This window comes from Colletotrichum spaethianum (assembly GCF_022836535.1).
Source record: "Colletotrichum spaethianum MAFF 239500 DNA, contig73, whole genome shotgun sequence".
NCBI lineage: Eukaryota > Fungi > Ascomycota > Sordariomycetes > Glomerellales > Glomerellaceae > Colletotrichum > Colletotrichum spaethianum.
Window position 1 is genome coordinate 69,087 of NW_026054843.1, and position 19,611 is coordinate 88,697.

At 52.4% G+C, this 19,611-nt stretch overlaps 6 protein-coding genes across 6 annotated transcripts; 3 read left to right on the plus strand and 3 right to left on the minus strand.

The window, feature by feature from the left end:
• Positions 1-1,628: 1,628 nt before the first annotated feature.
• ColSpa_12794 (serine/threonine-protein phosphatase PP-Z) lies at positions 1,629-2,843 on the minus strand (the record flags this gene model as incomplete). Its single annotated transcript, XM_049279006.1, has 1 exon — positions 1,629-2,843. One exon carries the CDS (start codon positions 2,841-2,843, stop codon positions 1,629-1,631), a length of 1,215 nt encoding a protein of 404 aa, XP_049134963.1.
• Positions 2,844-9,167: 6,324 nt separating this feature from the next.
• On the plus strand, positions 9,168-9,936 carry ColSpa_12795 (uncharacterized protein; the record flags this gene model as incomplete). The annotated part of the gene is made up of 2 exons (XM_049279007.1): positions 9,168-9,439; positions 9,498-9,936. The coding sequence occupies 2 exons, from the start codon at positions 9,168-9,170 to the stop codon at positions 9,934-9,936; spliced, it is 711 nt and encodes a 236-aa protein (XP_049134964.1).
• A 454-nt stretch (positions 9,937-10,390) lies between these two features.
• Positions 10,391-10,632, minus strand: ColSpa_12796 (uncharacterized protein; the record flags this gene model as incomplete). Its single annotated transcript, XM_049279008.1, has 2 exons — positions 10,391-10,410; positions 10,437-10,632. The coding sequence occupies 2 exons, from the start codon at positions 10,630-10,632 to the stop codon at positions 10,391-10,393; spliced, it is 216 nt and encodes a 71-aa protein (XP_049134965.1).
• Positions 10,633-10,854: 222 nt separating this feature from the next.
• On the plus strand, positions 10,855-11,553 carry ColSpa_12797 (uncharacterized protein; the record flags this gene model as incomplete). The annotated part of the gene is made up of 1 exon (XM_049279009.1): positions 10,855-11,553. The coding sequence occupies one exon, from the start codon at positions 10,855-10,857 to the stop codon at positions 11,551-11,553; it is 699 nt and encodes a 232-aa protein (XP_049134966.1).
• Positions 11,554-17,358: 5,805 nt separating this feature from the next.
• ColSpa_12798 (uncharacterized protein) lies at positions 17,359-17,709 on the plus strand (the record flags this gene model as incomplete). Its single annotated transcript, XM_049279010.1, has 1 exon — positions 17,359-17,709. The coding sequence occupies one exon, from the start codon at positions 17,359-17,361 to the stop codon at positions 17,707-17,709; it is 351 nt and encodes a 116-aa protein (XP_049134967.1).
• A 674-nt stretch (positions 17,710-18,383) lies between these two features.
• On the minus strand, positions 18,384-18,575 carry ColSpa_12799 (uncharacterized protein; the record flags this gene model as incomplete). Its single annotated transcript, XM_049279011.1, has 1 exon — positions 18,384-18,575. One exon carries the CDS (start codon positions 18,573-18,575, stop codon positions 18,384-18,386), a length of 192 nt encoding a protein of 63 aa, XP_049134968.1.
• Positions 18,576-19,611: the final 1,036 nt, after the last annotated feature.

The following is a 19,611-nucleotide window of genomic DNA, read 5'->3' on the forward strand; positions in this document are numbered from 1 at the left end:
ATGCCATTACTGAAGGGCCTCTTTCCAAGGAGGGAGAAGCTGGTCCCGGATTGGCTTTCGAAGTCAGTCAGCGGCCAGGGGTCCTGCTCAGCACAGGTCCTACGGCAGAATATCGCAAGGGTACCTGACTTGCCCTTGCCGCAAAGACATTGATGTAGTCCTGGGTGGTTCAAGTGGTCGTGGTAGGCTAAGAAGCTTCCACGCCCTGGGCGAGTAGGAAGAAGCCAGTTTACAAGGAACGAGCTTTTTGTGGCTTTAGTTTCACTATAACTGCCGGCAAGCATTGTCATCCGCATTACCTGATGCTGCTGGGTGGTCTGTGGTAGGGTATAGGCATTTACTACGACTAAAATACAATGAGCATCTAACAAAGCAAGCATCCGGCACAGGCCGATATGAGTCATAATTTACTAAAGGGCAAGAAGATGGCGAAACAGGCTCTATATTGGACAGTTTGACAAACATCAAAACATATCGTAGGAAAGAGGAACTCTATGAGTCGGCATTATGTTGAGCGTGAATACCGTAAATTGCCAGAGTCTCGTTAACATTATTTTCTCGCAGGCGATTTGCATAGTAACGTTTGTCTTAAACATTATCATCGCACGAAGAATTTTTTCTCGCAACTCTTGACGAGCTCTTGTCGGATACTGGTGTTGGCGATCGACGCCGAAGCACGTAGATGGAACTCTACATAATGACGTTCCGCTTACAGTGTACTCTGGTAACTCAGGCCGTGATTTGCACGAGTCAAAGGAAGATGTGAAGACCACAAAGCTCAATATGGAAGCCTTGCGGGGAGCATACCCAGTGTGTCCAACAACCAAGTAAAGCAAAATTTGGACCCTTTACTTGACTTGGTCGACCGAACCCTTTGCTTGACTTGGTTTACTCGGTAGCAGCGGCTTGCTTTGCTTGCTTGGTTGACGTTACTCGGCTATTTTCCATTCCCTGCCCGGCTCTGGTCGTAGGTCTATGCTACCATTCCGCTTCGAAGCAGGTGCTTCTGGCATTCAATCGCTGCTACAGTGTCCGAACTGAGCCGATTCCGTTCATCTGTAATGACCTTCTTGGTCTGTGAAAAGACACCCTCATACTCAGCGCTCATTGCTGGGCAACTGAACAAGTCAAACGCCATCTTCGACAGCACAGGGTAGTCAGGTGCATGGTGAACCCACCACTCCAGAGGGTCCTCAACATCCAGGTCTGCCTTATTGGTCCTAGCCATAAATTCATCCAGCTCAGACGTCAGTCTTGCCCGCTTCTTTCCTTGTGCAGCCGATCCCATAGTGACAGAAAGTCTTTGACGGCGCTTGCGAGCTTGCTGGAGTAAATCAAGTATCGCATTGTCATGAGCAATGGCCTTCTCCTTTAGCTCCTCCAGGTCCAGTTCTTGCCGTGCTCCGTCCACATGTCACGAAACAGTTCCTTTAGCCCAAAGAAATCATTTAGCATACTGTATGATGGCTAATTCTAGCTTAAATCAGTCTAACTCTCCTCGTAACAGACGCCATGCCCCTAGCCGTGAAAGTGGCCTCTAGTTCGCAAAGAATATTCCTAAGCTCCTTGTCAGACCTCTACGCAGCCCATTTGAGGTGGGTACTTTGGTCATTCACTGGCAGGCAACATCATTGCGTTACATTTCCTGCCATTGCGGCCCAAAACAAGGGCGTTCGGCCGGAATCATCGCGTAAGTAGATGTCAGCGCAACCTGTACTAAGAAGCAGCTTGACAACTGTTTCGTTTCCATGCTCAATGCCCCATGATAGTGGCGTTCTACCGTCATTATCCTTCGAGTCGATGTCAACCTTGCCAGTGTCGAGGAGCATCTTGGCGACTGCTTCGCTTCCATGCTCAGCGGCCCATGATAGTGGCGTTCGGCCATCATTATCCTTCGAGTTGATGTCAACTTTGCCTGTCTTGAGGAGCATATTGATGACAGGTTCGTTTCCGTACCAAGCTGCATGCGATAGTGGCGTTCGGCCTTGATTATCTTTTGAATTGACATCCACATTTTCGGTGTCGAGGAGCATCTTGATGAGTGTTTTGTTTCTACTCATGGCGGCCCATGATAGCGGCGTTCGGCCGCAATTGTCTTTGGCGTTGATTTGAACCTTGCCAGTGTCGAGGAGCATCTTGACGACTGCTTCTTTTTCCTGCTCAGCGCCCCATAACAGTGGTGTTCGACCATAATCATCCTTTGAGTCGATCTCAACCTTGCCGGTGTCGAGCAGCATCTTGACGAATGCTTCGTTCCCATTCTCGGCGCCCCATGATAACGGCGTTCGGCCGTCATTATCCTTCGAGTCGATGTCAACCTTGCCAGTGTCGAGGAGCATCTTGATGACTGCCTCTTTTCCATTCTTGGCGGCCCATGATAGCGGCGTTCGGCCATCATTATCCTTCGAGTCGATGTCAACTTTGCCTGTCTTGAGGAGCATATTGATGACGGATTTTTTTCCGTACCAAGCTGCATGCGATAGTGGCGTTCGGCCTTGATTATCTTTTGAGTCGACATCCACATTTTCGGTGTCGAGGAGCATCTTGATGAGTGTCTTGTTTTCACTCATGGCGGCCCATGATAGCGGCGTCTGGCCTTCATCATCCTTCGAGTTAACGTCGACTTTGCCGGTGTCGAGGAGCATCTTGACGACTACCTCCCTATTAAATGAGGCTGCCCAGAGAAGCGGGGTTCGGCCGTCATTATCCTTCGAGTCGGTTTCAACCTTGCCGGTCTCAAGGAGTACCTTGACTATCGTGTCGTACCCATTCATGGCGGCCCATGATAGTGATGTCTGGCCGTCCTTTGAGTTCATCTTAAACTTTTCTGTGCCAACGAGCATCTTATCTTTTGAGTTGACATTAACCAACTTGTGTTGAGGGTTATCTTGATAGGTTTGCAGATGTAGCTTATGTTGCTCTTATATACAGCAACCAGCTGGGTTGCGACGCACCTGATCAGCGTCAAATCTAGATGAACTGTGCCTAGAGATGATTTCGGACTTGCAACAGCAGACGTCAGATTCTGGTGTACATACAGTACACACACACACACACAGAGTTTATTACGCCCTGGCTAAGCCATAAAGGGCTCTTACGTCTATCTTACATGCTCCCCTTGTTGAGTTTTTACCCTGGTCTCAAAATAAGCCCCGTATATGAGATCCACTTCCGTCTGCGTCATCTTTGATTACTCCTTCCGATGATTGCGATTTCTCGTGATGTAAGTAGCAGGCCATCTTGGAGCACTTCCTCCAAGTGTTCAGGTCCCTATCTTCGGCGGCTAAAGCGAGTCCTGCTGTCGGTGGCACGAGGGTGCGTGAGGGGTTAGTCGGTGATTAGTGTTGGTGCTGTGATATTGTGCTGTTGTTGTCCTATGTTTGGTTGATTTGCATATCGAGTCGTCCTGTTGCCATGGCAAACTTCACTGTCTCTCTTACGACGTCCACGCATGGTGACCAGTCGTCAGGGTCTGATGCGGCCTTTCCGCCTAAGTAAAATGACAGGTTACCTCTATGCGTATCAGTTCGTTGGATCATCGGTGCGCGTTGTGCTGTCCATTGGGTGCACCGGAAGAGAAAATGCTCAACCGTCTCTGCTGCTTGTCCGCATGCACATTGATCCGAGGCGGCCGCCCCGATTTGGTGCAAGTACCAGTTGAGCCTTGCCATTCCCGTCCGCATCTGGGCCAGTATGCTGGCCTCCTTCCACGAAAATGAGTCGTACAGTTGCCGTGTGTGCTTTCCCGGCAGGGCAGCGTCAACCCTTTTCGAGAACTGTCCTACCCTTTCCGGTAACCTGCAGTACTCCTGTACTCTCCTCAATGCGTTTCTGAGTGTGGTTGAGTAGGCCCTGGCTGGCTTCTTCCTCTGCCGGAAGCCAGAAGAGTGTAACCTTGTTGCCTTTACTTGTCAGCGTCTTGGCTGCCTCGTTTATACGACGGATTTCTTGTTGGCCTGATTGTTGTCGCGGTCTTCCTGCTGCTAAGACGGCCGCTTTGTTGGTGGAGAAAACGTAGATAGCGAGGTAACGGACTCTCTTCGAGAGAGACTCCAGCACCGCTGCTATCGCCATGAGTTCCGCCGTATACGGGCTTTGCTCCGTCCTAGGGCCGATGGTGGTTGATCCTGTCGTCGTGGAGCCGCCTCTCCTGTGTGACAAAGGGAGCAGTACTGCTGTTCCGTAGCCCACGACTCCGTTTCTTGCCGAGCTGCCTGTTGCAGCCCTCACGGCCCACCCAGTCTGGGTCGCCTTGCTCGCCCTGTCGCCGTCTTCTTCCACTACCGTATAAATTCGGCTTTCCCACGGTGGCTGTGGAAACGCTCCGATGGTCTCAAGCCTGTCCACTGGTAGGTCTCGGTATGCTGCGGCCATCTTCTGGAAAGGTGAGATGTGCCTCTTGAAGCTCCGAGGTCTGGTACGTCGCAGCGGATGACTCGCAGGCAGAGTCTGGAGACGCACCCAGAACTTGATCGCTTTCCTTTCGAATCGTTCCTGGGCTGACTGTATGCTTGCCTCTGCTTCAGCGACCGCTGTGGCCACTGTATTGAAGGTTCCGATGATGGCTTGGGCTCCAATCCTCTGTACCCTGTTGATGACCCTCATCTGGGCTGTCCTGCACCTGTGTTTCCAGACGTTCGATGCGTAGTCCATTGTCGGCGCTACCGCCGCCACGAAGAGTTGCCTTGCCGTCGACGGAGATAGGCCCTTTAGTCGTCTGAGCTCCAGCACGGCTTCGAGGCCTTTCGACGCCGCTTCTGCAATATGTTGCTTGAAATGGAGTTTGGTATCCATGATTACGCCCAAAACCTTTACGCGGTCTTTGGGCCTGACTGTGTCTCCTTTGATGTCGAAGGTTGAGTACTCTTCCGGTTGTCGCCAGTTACGGGTGAAGTGTATGATGGCCGTCTTGTCTGCTTCGAAGGTCGCTCCGCTTCGTCGTTCCCAGTCGAGGGCTCGGTCAATGATGGCCTGGATCCCTTGTCGGTTCGCTTCTCGCGATGGTCCGGTGACCCATGCCGTATAGTCGTCTACAAATGCCAGCGATCCTCCATTCTCATCGATTTGGTGCTGGACCAAATCGGCGTTGAAGAAAAGGAATAGGACAGGCGACAGCGGTGAGCCCTGAGGTAGCCCAGCTTGAGGCAGGGAGCGGACGTCCGAGTCCTGGCCGTTGACCTGGATGCTTGCTGTCCGGTGCGAGCAGAACGCATCCACCCACGCCACCAGCTTTTCCGGGATCCCTCTCGCCTTGAGTCTCTGAAGCAGTCTCTCCTTATACACCCCATTATATGCGCCTTTGACGTCGAAGCTGACCAGACTGAGGACCTTTCTCTTCCTCCATGCTCTGTAGATGTACTCTTGGAGCAGAACCAGAGCCTGCTCTGCCGATCGCTGCTTCCGAGCCCCGAAGTGGCTTGTAGGCAGGAGCCCGTATGTCTCGACAGCATGCCCCGAACAACCCACCCCTTCCGGGAAGCCACTCGGCCGGCCGCGGCTGTGCCTTAACGACCCCGTTAGCCTTTTGCTCCGTCTGGAGACCTTCCCACAGGAGTGTCTCGGCCCCAGGCAAAGCCGAGACGGTGCCGCCCCGTATCCGGTACGGGCCATACGGTCGCGTCGTTCGAGTTTGCACCTTAAGCCGGCCGCAACGGTAGTCCCGTCTCTGAACCGACCGACATGCGCCTCCGTCCTCTCGAGCCACCGTGTCGTCTCCGCAGGTCTCAAGTGCAGGGGCTACTGCGCCGGCGATACCACGTCTTCTTAGGCGCCCCAGGTACGAACTGGGAGTGCATCAAATGTACCGGCGATACCGCGTCCAAGCGACGGCCCAGGTACGAACTGGGAACGCAGCTCCCCCGCTGCCTTCTGGTCACGACCACGGCGCTACGGCCCACCGGACACCCCGGGCGCAACCCCAGGTCCAGCTTCCCGTTACCGCGACTCGTCTCCGACTCGCAGCCGACCATGTCTTGCAGATCAGAGGCGCAGAGCAGCCATCACGCCGGCACGACTACTCGCTCTCTGTCCACTAACCCAACCCATGTCCGCCGTATGGTGTTCGATCGCGGTGCGCTGTGTCCTCGGGATCGGTCCGGCCGCTTTTCCTGTGCTCGAAGCTTAACAAGTCTGCTGACACCATACCAACCCGTCGGTCTTAACAACTTCCATTACGCTCGACCAGAGCACGTAGGCTTGTTCCGAGCCCTCGCCGGGAGACGCGCCGATGCCTCACGATGCTCGACTCGTCCGCCTCCCGAGCCCAGAGCTGGATGGGCCGGAGGGTGTCCTATCTCTTCATCGACGTCGGCCAATGTCAAGTCGGATGGTTTTCTTACGCCAGTATCCCCCGTGTAGCTTGTTGGCTTCGGAAATGGCGTGGGTGGCGCGGTGGTCGTTGATCGCGTAGTCTGTTTGTAGGTTCGAGAGTGCCGATGAAAATTTTCACAGCACGATCCAACCGCGGTGTTTCGACCGCACGCGACACACCGCGCCACACCCACCACTCCTACTGACACCGGACACCACGAGAAGGTCTGCCACATCGTCCTACTGCTTTTTCAAGCAGCATCCAGTGTGCTCACTGGAGGCCCAAATTACTATGTACGCTTGGGTGACAATGGATTCCATCGAAGTCATTGACGATGCAAGCGACTCCGATACTTCTGACGCTTCTTCCTACGACAGCGAAACGTCCGAATCTGCAACTTTAGCCCAAAGATGCCGGCTGAGACTTGCCGAAAGTGCCCTGACATTTGTGCCATGTGCTGACTGGGAGCCAGAACAGTCGTACGACAGCGAGCCTACGATACGTTACAATGTGGAATGGAAGCTGTCCGTGAAGAACAGGGGGCAAGCTGGCGAATCGGAGCTTGACGTTGTCGTGTCGCCACGCAAGTTCTGGAAACAGGTTTTCCGTCCGAAAGTTATTGACGCAAGTGTGAATAAGCCTTGGAAAGAGGACAAGGCGAAGCTTGTTCTATCCATCACCGGCCATATAACAGGCAACATAACGAAGCAATTTCCGGAACTACGGATTGACTGGTCATTCGTTACAGTACCAAACAGCTTCACGAATGGATCAAATTTCTAGATGACGGCAAAAGGATCACATCCATGTTTACCTCTTACTATTCACTGTATCTGATAAAAGGTCATCGCAATAGCTTGTTGACTTTATTCCTATGTGATATGCATGTCTTCTGATATTGCGATACACAGTCTTGAGAGACAACAAGGTCTAGTAAAGAGCCTGCTAACCTAGTCTGACCCTGCTTTTGGACTATTCATATATAAATCTGCCTCTGCTTGTACTAAATCCATCTGTTCTTCCCACCATGTTGCAGCGGGATCATCATCGTCACGATACTCATCAGAGCCTGAATCCCAAGACACCTTCCTGATGTTTCGCCGTTGTGCTCGTTCGATGGCCTGTTCTGTCGCCATTCGATAAACTTGCTCCTGCTCACGGATGTTTCGAGTTCTACTTGCACAGTCGTGACAAATCGAAGCGCGTAAACTCTGATCATTCGGTGCTCCACGCCCAACGAGTCGGCAGTGAAAGCAAACAACATATTCTTCGCCTCTCACAGTGATATGGGATCCTGGGCTGTAACCCTGAATGCGGCTGTTCGTACTGTCTGTCCCGCATTCAAGACAAAAGCGCTTGTGAGCGTCTAGACCACCTCTTCGTCTTTTCTTCTTGAGCATGGTGTCGGCAAACTTGTCGGCGTGTCGCAAGCGTTGACAACCAACACAAGTGTATATGCGTAGTCTCTCTGCAACGTCGGTATTTTCTGCTTCGATCTGTTCAGAGTGACCAAATATGACGATATCGTTGAAATGTCGACAAGTTCTTTTTAGGCTCAAGTTGTCCGGAAACGATAAGTGCCCGATAACATCGCGAAGGAGCTCATTGGGCAGGTCTGGTAAGGATGATGACGGGCTTTTAGCCTGCATTGGCCGTGTTAGATTGAAGTGCCTTAACTTTTGGCTGAGAAGAAGTTGGCTCCGACTTTACAGGTGGAATACAGTGAAGTCCCGAGGTGTAATAGGTAAAGGAAGGGAGGAAGGATTGTTATTTGTACGCTTTTCATTTTGTGCAAGCAGGGAAGCTTAGGCTTGGCTACACCGCAGTAACCCCGCCTTCGACGTCATACGTCTTGAAACCGACTGCCACGTCTCTATGTGGCGGCCGCTGCAGGTATTGAGGTGGAAACACATCTACGCTTTAGACCCCACCTCATCGACAGACGCCAGGACAAAGATAGATTCAGTAGTCACTGAACCACAATCGCTGGTACACAGTTCTCAGCTAAGCTCTGCTGACACCGTGTGGAGCACATCTAGAAATCTAAAGTGTCGTTAATGAATGAAGATGTTTACAATGTATGCTCTTATCTGTACTTGCTTCTATGACGTCAACTAATTAATTCCCAAGTTAAAAAGTGCTTCTGTAATCAAACAAGCACTTCGCTGTGCGCAATGCGGAAGGCGACCCTAGATAAGTTTGGTGCCTGGACTGAAAACTGCCTTCACGCACTATTCAGAAAGGGTTAAGGAGATGCACGATGTTGATGCGATTTGATGAATTCCAGCATGGCAGGCAGAATTAAAAGATCGTCGCCGTCTCGAGCTAAAATGGGTAGACATCCATTCACGTGGCCCGCAATGACGTACGCTAGCTTTTACTTGGCTTCTTCATTGGTGGACAACCTCTCCGTCATGAACCGCGCCAGAGCCTGCGGAGTACGAACGCCAGGTCTTCCCCGCACTTGTGCCCGTTTGAGGATCATCATCCGAACTTAAATCAAACAAAAGACCCATTCACCGACCATCAGACCGGGCCGAGCCGTGTGAGTCCACAATGGAGTCAAAGTCTCAGGATCCATCCCCGCCGCTACGGATTCTGTCCCTCAGTCAGAACAACCACGTCCTGCTACATCCTGGTCACTAACCAATCCAGATGGCGGTGGTATCCGCGGCATTTCCAGCCTTCTGATTCTCGAGCACTTGATGGAGGAGATCCGCAAAGAGCAAGACCTTGAGCACGTCCCGCGACCATGTGAACTCTTCGAATTAATCGGCGGAACAAGCACTGGAGGGTACCGCCACTCGCGACAGCTTTGACTGGTTTTCTGCTCACGCTTCCCAGGATCATTGTCATCATGCTGGGAAGGTTCCGCATGAGTGTCAACGAGTGCATCCAAGAGTACCGAAAAGTTGCCCAGAAGGCGTTCACTCCGAAACGAACGACGCTCTTCCCAGCCTCGCCGAAGGGTGCCTTTTCCACCACAGCGCTCGAAGAGGCGGTCAAGAACACAAGCAGGAAGTTCTGTACAGCGAAAGAGTGTGCCGACCAGCGGCAACGAGGCGTTGCAACAGAGAAGGTTTATCCCCATCGAGACTTGGAGCTCCGCGACCCGCAATGCACCAAAACGTACGTACCTCTTCCGCAGAGTTCTCAAATACGAGATGTGAGACTCACCTTTCCCAAGCGCCGTTCTTGCCATTACCAAGGACAACGTTGACGCCCCGCCAACGCTGTTTACAACGTACGATACGTCGGAGGGCTTTCGCGGGTGCTCGATCTGGCAGGTGGCTCGAGCAACGTCCGCAGCAACAACGTTCTTCAAACCCATTCGAGTCGGCCGGGACGAGATCGAGTTCGTTGATGCTGGGTTTGGCTACAACAATCCATGCGAGATCCTTGTCAACGAGGCGCGAAAACAGTTCCCATCCCACACTCGTATACAGGTACTCAGCATTGGTACCGGGCTTGGAGATGTCGTCAGCATTGGTAAAACGAGGATGGACATCGTCCGCGCGCTGAAGAGCATGGCGACCAGCTCACGATATGCATTCTCAAACATGACTGTGTTCACAGCCGGAACCAAGAAAACGGAGCAGTCTGAGTGCGCATCGCGAACACGGTAGGCGGCTTCGATGGCAACCTGTGTCTGGCCTATCCCTCCAAGGCCGAAAATAGCAGTCCTCTGACTGGCGTCTTTGAACACCTCGTCTCGGCCGACAAAGTTTTCGTTTCGTCCATACGGGAGGTGGCATCCTCCTGTACAAAACCCCCACGAACCTACTCTGATCGGCCATACGTCGCCAACAAAACCAAGAGTTATACCGGCTCGGGTGACAGCTTGATGGCGCGAAGGAGACTGGAGAGTTTTAATCCCGGGCGAAAGATACCCAGACCATTTCATTAGATGCTTGGAATATGACAGAGCGCGGTTGCAATTGCCGTACAAACCGGCGTCGCCTGGATACTTTGACGACTGCCTGATGCAATCCGTTGTCGATCGGCGTCGGCGTCCCGTGGAGGACTTCGACTAAGACTGCCATAGACTGCCATCAAGGCCTTGATCAGACGGATCCGGATCTACACGACTAGTCTCAGAGCTGTCAGAATTGTCAGCTCTGCGTACTTCTGTCCACAAGGCTAGCCTTTCGCTTTCCGAGACTGTCCAGGGTTATCAGAGGCAAACCAAACCTGTCCGCGACCTCAACGAACAGTGCGAGGCTTTGCGCGAAGTTCTCGGCCTGCTTAAGAACACCCTCGAAGTTGTTGGAAACCTCGATCTCGCCACCCTCAAACCTCCTTTGCGACGATGTGGCCAGCATTGCGAGGGGTTCGAGCAAGCACTTGGCAGATGTTCGTCGCAGGCTGCTGACGGTCGTGTCCGCTTTCCAGACTTGGCAAAGCTACAATATATAGATGGTGGCATTGGCGATTTCACCCAGCTCCTTGCCGGATACACATCCACCATCAAGATCGTCCTTGCCAATGTGCAACTGTAAGCTCCTCTATATTCTAATGTATCCTAGCGATATCTGACGGTTGACATGGATAGTGATCCATCTACCATCACTGCCGAGAGCTTGGAAGATTACAAAACGATAGCCCGGACAGCCACTGTTGACCTCGAAGCTATTCTGCAAAGCCTTGACGATAAGCTCACGGCCGCAGCCGGACAGACAATAACAGAGACCAGTTCTGATATTAGAGAGGAGCGGTCGAGCATACAGAATTGTCTTGATATCTGCGCGCAGTTTGACAATGCCCTAGAGCGGATTCAGATCCGGCCGTCTTTGGACCCGAATTCCGGTCCCTTCGATGCAAATACAAACTCCATTCGGAATACCAACGAGAGCCCAGAGGCTGGAACAAACTTCGAAAGTGAAGCTGAGGAGCTTGCCAAGCTGCAGGAAAATCGGACCCGTGCTCACCAGGTCAAGAAGAACGTCAGCATGATCGACAACGAGGCGGATGGCGACACCATCGTCCAAGTTCTGGTATCGACCACAGATAAGACAATTCGCGGCAAAAACAAGAGTGATAGCAACAACACGAGGACGGTACAAATTGGAGGCCACATGAGCGAAGAATCGGTGCAGCAGCTGTTCCGGGATGCGATGGGCATCTCGGTCACACCGGCTGCTGCTGCTAAAGAGATTGTCAGTTTCAACGGCCGGTGTGGTCCAGGGAGGGTCATAGGAAAAGTCCCTGGTACAAATCACCAATCAAATGTGGGCAGGGAATGAGGCACTGCGGTCCGCGAAGCTCCGAAGTCATAAATTTGGGGTACTGTATCTACCTTCGTCGGTAACAGAGAAATCGCCACGTTCATGTTATGCATCGGTACTGAGGCAATGACCTCATTATACCGAGCCGCTTGTAGGTATTTGGAGCTCAGGACATACGGTTCCTCTCGTCTGCCCCCAGGACAAGGTTGTTTATGGCGGCTTTCAGGGGAGGTGTGGACGGAATGGCTAGTATATCGGAAGGATGAGCTGCGGTGGTTCCCGCACGGGAGTTGTCCGTTCACCGTACAGAAAGACGGGCACGGTCACAATCTCTCTTTTACCATAACTACTTATCAGCAATGTTGTTTTGCGTCCATCAGACATGTCGATGCAGACCATAGATCTCTAGCTGCAGTGCATCACGACTATGCGGCGCGGCATCGGGTAGCCTTGTTAACGAAGGCGGGCCACCTGGCTCCGCGGCGGAGATGCCCACCTGTCCCCAGCACGCAGAGCCGCGTTTTTAGTCAGAGTAAAGAAGAAGGTGCGTCGCCAGTGAGGCCGTAATTCTTATACGCGCTGTTGGTCCCGTCCGTAGCCTTCCACCTGCGGTGGATGTATCCCGCGTCGGCGGAAATTCGACGAGCACTACGGATGTGAAGGAGATGGTTCCAAGAGCTAGCAGACATCCGACGCCGCGTACCCATAACACTGTCGCAGCTACCTTCCTCTACGGGTGGACCAAGCAACAAAGGTTTCAAACACCGTAACGTACTGAATTCCTCGGCGTTGTAGACATACTGTTTCTTGCGTGACAGCCTTCTGTGACGTAAGGTGGCCGGATAGCGTCAATCGCCGTCTGCAGTTGTCTAGGCCGCATCATTGCTCCACGAACGCTTCTTGATGTCCTTCCTGGGTTCGGTGTGCAGGGCTAAGGCATACTGGGTCATGCTTTTGTCGAGCAGGTTTGAGGATAGCCATGATTCTACGAGGGTCCAGCGGCGACTACAGGCCCACTCAGTAGTTCAACGCAGACGCTTCTAATTCTGCATCTAAGCTGGACGTTGATACCACTGTTGGGCCTATACATTGTCCGCATCATTCAGTGGCTCGCTCCTCGTCTCGTAGGTCTCCAGCTCTATCATAGATCCTGCCACTTATCTCTTGTTTGATCCAGCTCGCAAATCAACCGACTGCAGTGAACCGTATACTTATGATCCTTCCCTAATTTAGTCTCCATCTTGCCCAAAATACTCATAAACACGTCGTACGCTATTGTATACCTTCCTTGCTCTAGGCGGATTTGTGCCATACAGAATGTGTAGAGGAGTGTGTCTGGATGGTCCTCTCCGCATTGGCGAGAGCTCGTCTGGACTGCTTCAGTCATCAGCCTTGCCGCCTCCTCTCTTTTTATGTCATCATTGTCCCTTGTAGCCTGCCTACACTGTGTCATGGCCAGATTGTACATGGAAACGATTGTGTGATGGTTGCAATCTCCTAAAACCCGTCTGCTCTCCTCTAGCACCGGCTTCCCCAGCTTTTCCGCTTCGTCCAACTGCTTCTGGTCCACGAGTACTGTAACTAAGTTGGCCAAATGATTGAGCGTAGTAGTATTACTCATCCCCGGAACACGAGTGCTGATTTCAATGAGGGCGTCCGAAAGTTTCTTTGCGTCTTCAATTTTGCCTGTTTCGTAGTATGTGCAGGCAAGGTTGCCCATTGCGGTGAGCGTTTCGGGGTGTTCCTTGCCGAGCGTTTTCGTCTTTGCCCGTAAGACTCGCACCTCGACATGCTCTGCCTTCGCATGCTGATTTTTGCGTTTATATACGAATGCCAAGTTGCCGAGCGCGATCAGAGTTAGGGTGTTATCCTCTCCCAGGATTCGTTCCGTTGTCTTTACCACCGATTCGCCATATTGCAATGCCTCTTCATAATGACCTTGGCAATAGCATATATGGGCCAGTTGAACCTCAGAACTGAGCGTGTCAGGATGTTTTTCGCCCAAGACCCTCTGTTTGTCCTTTATTGTTTCTTGCACCAGTTCTTTTGCTTCCAAGTATCGCCCTTGACAGTGATATGTGAATGCCAGACCAGCCTTGCAGGTAAGTGTGGTAGGATGGTCTTCGCCGTGGACTCGCCGAATTGTATTCAGTAGTGGAAGCCAAAGGTTTTCTGACTCTTGGTTTTGGCCGTTTTCTCTGAGGGCATCAGCCAACATCAACGTAGTTGACAGTGTCAAATCATCCTCGTTGCCCAGATTCTTTATCATCAAGGACATGGTCGAAGACGCTAATTTTATCGCCGCCCTGTACTTGCCTTGTTGTATGTATATGCGAGCCGTAGTGGCTAGGGAACGAAGTTTAGTTCGGTGGTCCAGGCCTAAGGCTCTCCAGCTCATTGCCCTTGTCTTACGGATCAGCTGCATTGCATTTTGGTGTTGGTTTTGATCCATAAAAATCTCTGCCAGATCGATGGCGGAGTCAAGCAAAAGCGCGTGTTCTTCCTCTGTATCCTTGCATTGTACAATGGCACTTCTGATCTCGTACACACGCTTCGCTAGGAGTTCGGCTTGCCCATGTCGGGTTTGATGCTTGTATGTTCGTGATAGTTTGGTCATACATTGGAGTGTCAAAGGGTCTTCTTCGCTTGACGTCGATTTCAGCTTTTCGAGTGCGGATGATAGCAGAGCTTCTGCCTTTTGATATTGACCGGCATCGTAGAACATTGTACCCGTTTGGAACAAGCTCGCAATCGTATGGGGGTCGTCTGCTCCGAGCACCTTTCGCCTCATCTCCAATGCCTTCGTCGCTACGTCGATTGCACGTTCAACCTTACCGTTCGAGTACAGGAACACGGAAAGATTGTACATGCATGTGAGCGTGAAACGACTATCTTCCCGAAGTAAATCCTCCGTCACCTCACATAACTGTGCCGATATAAATTCTACTCGATCGGATACGGGCATCTCTTGATTGATTTTCTCACTCGTGAGATCGGGGGTGAATTGCTCAACAAGAAAGGCAATGGCCTCCTTGCTACCGTACTGGTCCTCCTGCCCGGATTGTGGTGTTCTCGATGAAGGGCCGCTTCGGTCGTCGGAAGTGTTCATTCCTGGGTCAGACATGTTGGCGAATGATGATCTTGATAGGTATTGCGATGGGTTTTGGTTCAGTGACGCGTTGGTACGTTGGGATGAGAAGAAGAGTAGCGGTTCACATGCGGGGTAATCCGTACTGTGTGTGCACGGATAGCAAGGCCCTTGTCCTCAGAAGCTAAACCCGCTGAGTTAGGTACCTAGCCTAAGCCTGGCTGCTGGTCTGTGCGCGCCCTCCGCACTTTTCCATGGCCCTGGTTCTAGCCATCTTGCAGTAGTACTTAGGATGCTCAACTTCTGAACAGGGAGGCACCGATGCACGTAGCTTGACTGCTCACCGCCAGATCGAGGCGGCAATTGTCGTTCTATGTGTATACTTTCTGGATCCGAACTGTGAAGCAGGCGGGCCTTACAAAGCACTTTTGACTGCGGACAATTTTCGACGGCGCAATAAGAGTCCTTGAGGCTTGCCGATGTCTCCTTGACCCAGAAAGAGAGTCAGTCGCATCAGCCCGATGTTCCGACGAGGTGGTGTACGGCGCCGTGTCGTCCGGTGCGCGGTAAACGGTCCACCTACGGAGGTGGAAGTGATGCTCGGCAATCAAAGTGGCCCCGTGGGTGGCTGTCCGCGACGTGGACTGAAGGTAACCGTCCACGAACCGGGATGCCGAAAGAGGCCGAGGCTATCCCGTACCGTCAGGCGCCATTCGTGGGTAAGGTCGACCGGTCGGAAATGATATGGCACTACATGTCTAAACACCGCAGGCGATTTCGGTGTTGTGGCGTGTCACGTTACGAAGAAACATGCAGCCAGTTTGCTGGACTTCTGGGGCTTGGCTTTGGCACACTGTGTGAAGAGAATTGCAAGCTTGGTGACCACGAGGTCTTGGGCGGGTGTTGCGTACGGTTTGATACATCCAAAGCAAGTAAGAAAAATTCGCAGCGTTTAGGTGAGGTACCTACGTTCCAACAACACGGAGGCGAAACAGACTCCTCTGTGTTTGCTTGTTCGAGTGGAATCTGCCAGGAGTGGAGGCGCCAAGCCCTGAAACGGGGCACAGCGTTGTGCCGGCGGTTGAAAGATGAGCAGCGCCTCGCCGAGGACCAGCAACTATCCAAGCTGCTCCGATGATTGGCCCGTCAAACGTGGTGGAGGTGCCAACAATTTGGTTCCACCACCAACAAAGCAGACCTGTCACCTGTCCAGAAGCTTGAGTGTTGCGAGATAAACGTGCATCACAACATAGGAAAAACGCAGAGGTCTTGAAGGGTCTATGCTAGTATCACACAGGGATGGCATTGCGGGTTGCTTTGATAGTGCATTCTGCTTGCCAGTTACTGCATCTACGAGGTTGGTGGAGAAGGTCCCTTTGATCTGATTGACCAACGGGTATCCGAGGTCGGGCCGAGGCTTCCAGATATCCGATGGGTGGGCTGCCAACGTGGCCTGCAGATGCACCGCCCTGTCATGGTACCGGTAGGTAGGCCGAGCTGCTTGGGGATGTACCTAACAGAGCAGTGTCTCATTGAGGGGTTCTGAGGCGCCACCTGAACTTGTTTATTGGTCGCTTAACTAGGCAATGAGGCGCAGCAGTTTTTCTGCTTCGAACTATGGTTAGACCCAAAGCGTGCACGTGCCATTCGATGTGGGCCGCTGCTCAAGGCGCATTTCATCCCTTGCGGGGTAAATAATCGCCAAACATCATCACCGGCGCCATCTAGTCTAATTTTTTGGCACCGCGTTTCGTTCCGCACAGAGCAGTCGCACGGCGTTCACAATTGGAATATCTACGGTCGATCGATCGACGACGGAATGCCCACTCGGGTCTACCAATGGCAAAGTTTCTCCAGCAGATTCGCATCCGGATTTGCAACCAAGCGACACCGAATATGAAGGTCCCCTTCGGCCGACTCATCGGCTAGACCTAATCAAGATTGGAGAAAACGGCGTTCAACTATTGGTCTCAACTCATGATCACGTATACGACGCTGCCAACGTCGAGGGCGGCAACAACACCTTCCAGTGTATTGGAGGCTGGAGCGAGATATCGATCCACGAGCTCGGACGGATCCTCATCGTCCACCAGAATAATGTCCCTAAACCCCCCGAAACGCCATCTGAACAGTCTGCATTCAAAGGCCAAGGCTACATGATCAAAGACCTCGGTCAACAACGCAAATTCCCGACGAATCCATAAGGTTTGCATGGTCAATGTGTAGGCAGCATGTATTCGAATTACCGAGAGAAGCGGAAATTAGAACACAGTCATATACAATGAAGTTCCCATCGCTTTTCAACTTCCGCCAATTGTCGTTCCCAAGGTTGAGTCTCTGTAATCATCAAGTCTTCGTCTGTACTCGCCTACACCGCCCACATGAGTCCCTGTCGTAGCAGTGAATACCTGGTCCTTGACCTGCCAGATTGCTAAAATGTCTAAGGCATGTTTCTGAAAACAGACATCAGGTGTTGGTTCTGGTTGTCAATCGCGACTGAACTAGGTCGCCACCCCGTCACAGATGTGCTCAATAAGGCCGGCGTCTCAAAATCTATCACGGGTTATTGCTGACGATGCGTAGAAGAGAAGGACACAGACGCGCGGCACGACCTTACCTCACGAGAGGCAATTTATGCTGTTGCACCTCGCAGCCCCAGCGCCGAACCACGCAAGTCAGAAGGCAAGGAGGAAACCCCTGCAATTCGCCTGCGCTATCAGCCTTGGGATATCGCCATGTTGCTTGTCAGTAGAGGCACGCACATGGAAGTGGACGGCCTAGACGATCTCAACTGCATTTCCGACGGACCGCCCGTCGGTACGTTATTGGCTCTCCACGACCCTAGCCGACTGCGGATGCCCAGCCGCGATGCCACTGACGTTGCCGGCTGGCTACTGACGGCGCAAGCTGCGGACAACAACTCTGTCATGGGCCAAAACACGACGCCCCTTGGCCACGTCTTGCGCAGTAGGCCAGTCAGACTGGCACAATCGGCTTCTCATTCAGAGGCGAACCAGTACGGCCGTTTCTCCAGCCAGCCTGAGTACACCCTGCTTCACGGGCCCGCAGAGCCTGCAAGGACGTGAGCACACCGACATTGATAGTTGACGCTGGTAACTACAGTTGCCCCATTCATTTCGCTGCACAAGACGAAGACTTCGACGTCTGGCAAACCTGATCCGGAGACTGCTTGCCAATCCGCTGGACAGTCAAAAGCAGACCGTCCTGCACATCGCCCCAGGCATCTGCTCGCTTAGCCTCTTGTGGCCTCTCGACCCTGGCGCCGGGCACTCGTTTTCGATACGGTCCCACGGCACGTGTGAGCCTTGACGTCGACGACGCTATCACATAGACATTCGAAGACGTAATCCAGGTCCTCGAAATCATCACAATGCGGGCGCCGCAAGCCTCCTGTGCTGTGCACTATCAATACCAGGTGATCGACGACCAGCAAAGCCCTGCGCCCACGCATTGTGTATCGCCCTTCATACAGAGAAACGTTTATCCACATCTCACATTTGCGGTCGACACTATCTGCGCTGTCTTTTGGACACCAGAGGGCGAACGAGTCGTGGGACAGCAAAGCTACGACAACCACACACCAGCACTCCGTCACCTGCATTGGCTTCTAACCCCCTCAACGTTTTAGCCCGCATTCTATCCTGCCGGTTGCCTTCTCCGGAACCATAAGTCGTACGGCTACCACTCCATCTCCGCGTTGAGATGCTTTTGAATCACAAACTCTGGTTAGGACTTCATCTCATCCAGGAAGCGGCAGGCTCTTGCTATCCGGGCTGATCTGGCCGACCTCGACACCAAAACGGCCAGTCTCTAGGAGGGAACCGGTGAATTTGTCGAAGGCGTCGGTGAGGAGAACGGCGCCCTCAACTGAGATATCATTGCGGATTGTGCCAGGTCTCTGGGACGCGACATCATCCAGAGGGGTAGCCATCGTCTAAAAACTGGTCATCCTTAGAAGCTGAAAGCGCACGAAGTAGTGCCAGCTTGAGATGTTCACAAACTTGACAGCAGGAACCAGCTCCTTTCGACTAGGTCTCACCTATCTCACCCTGTGGCGTGCGTGGTTTACATAGCATCTGAGCTTGGACAAGCCTAACAGGCCTACTTGGAAGGAAGAGACCTCTAGGCCAGACATCGCGTTTCAGAAAGAACCGGTGCAGGAACTAGAACCAAAAATGATCGAAACCACAAAACGGTCTCTGTTGCAAGAGATCTGGTGCTTAAAGACACCAAAGACAATACATCCAGGTTTTGGGTGTTCATTGAATGCACTCAACTCTGATCATGAGCAATAGTTAAGGCTCTAACGGCATTAGGAAACAACACAAAAATCAGAATAGAAGCGTGAAGAAGGAAGGAAGTTGTCTAGGGCTAGCAGCCGAGGTGAGATCAATGGGCTGAGGTCCTCCCTTTCGGCCGTAACTATCCCGGGCCCCAATTCGGCCCGACCGGCCGAACCGCACTGGATAACTGATATCCAGTGATATCCTATTCCGACAGTATCCCATCGAGTGCGGGAAAACGTCAAAAACACCTACTGCAGGGTAGAGCCAATAAGGGCATACGAAGTCTACGAAGGAAGTCGTTGTATCTAGCCAATAACCTGCTAGGAATTTCGGCACCTACGATTCTGATGCGATCCCCATTCCACGGGTCCACAGTAACAGCACGGCATCGCATCCTCAGCTCCAACTCTCGAGGTACTATGTATCAATTGTGCAGTGCAGAATGTCGGTGATGTGGGTGGTGTTACGCCGAGCGCGTGGGTCCGTGCATCGGTCGATTGGCTAGTTGGGGGGTTTCAGGCAGGTAACCCCTCGCAACGTGCGTACGTAATGCGACTCCACACTAACTAGGCCGCACTTCAAAACATGTTGATGTGATGAAGGTGTCCATCTGAATGGATGCGCACCCCGACTTGAAGCCTACGCATCATGAATGGATCAATGGGTGTAGAAGAACTGACA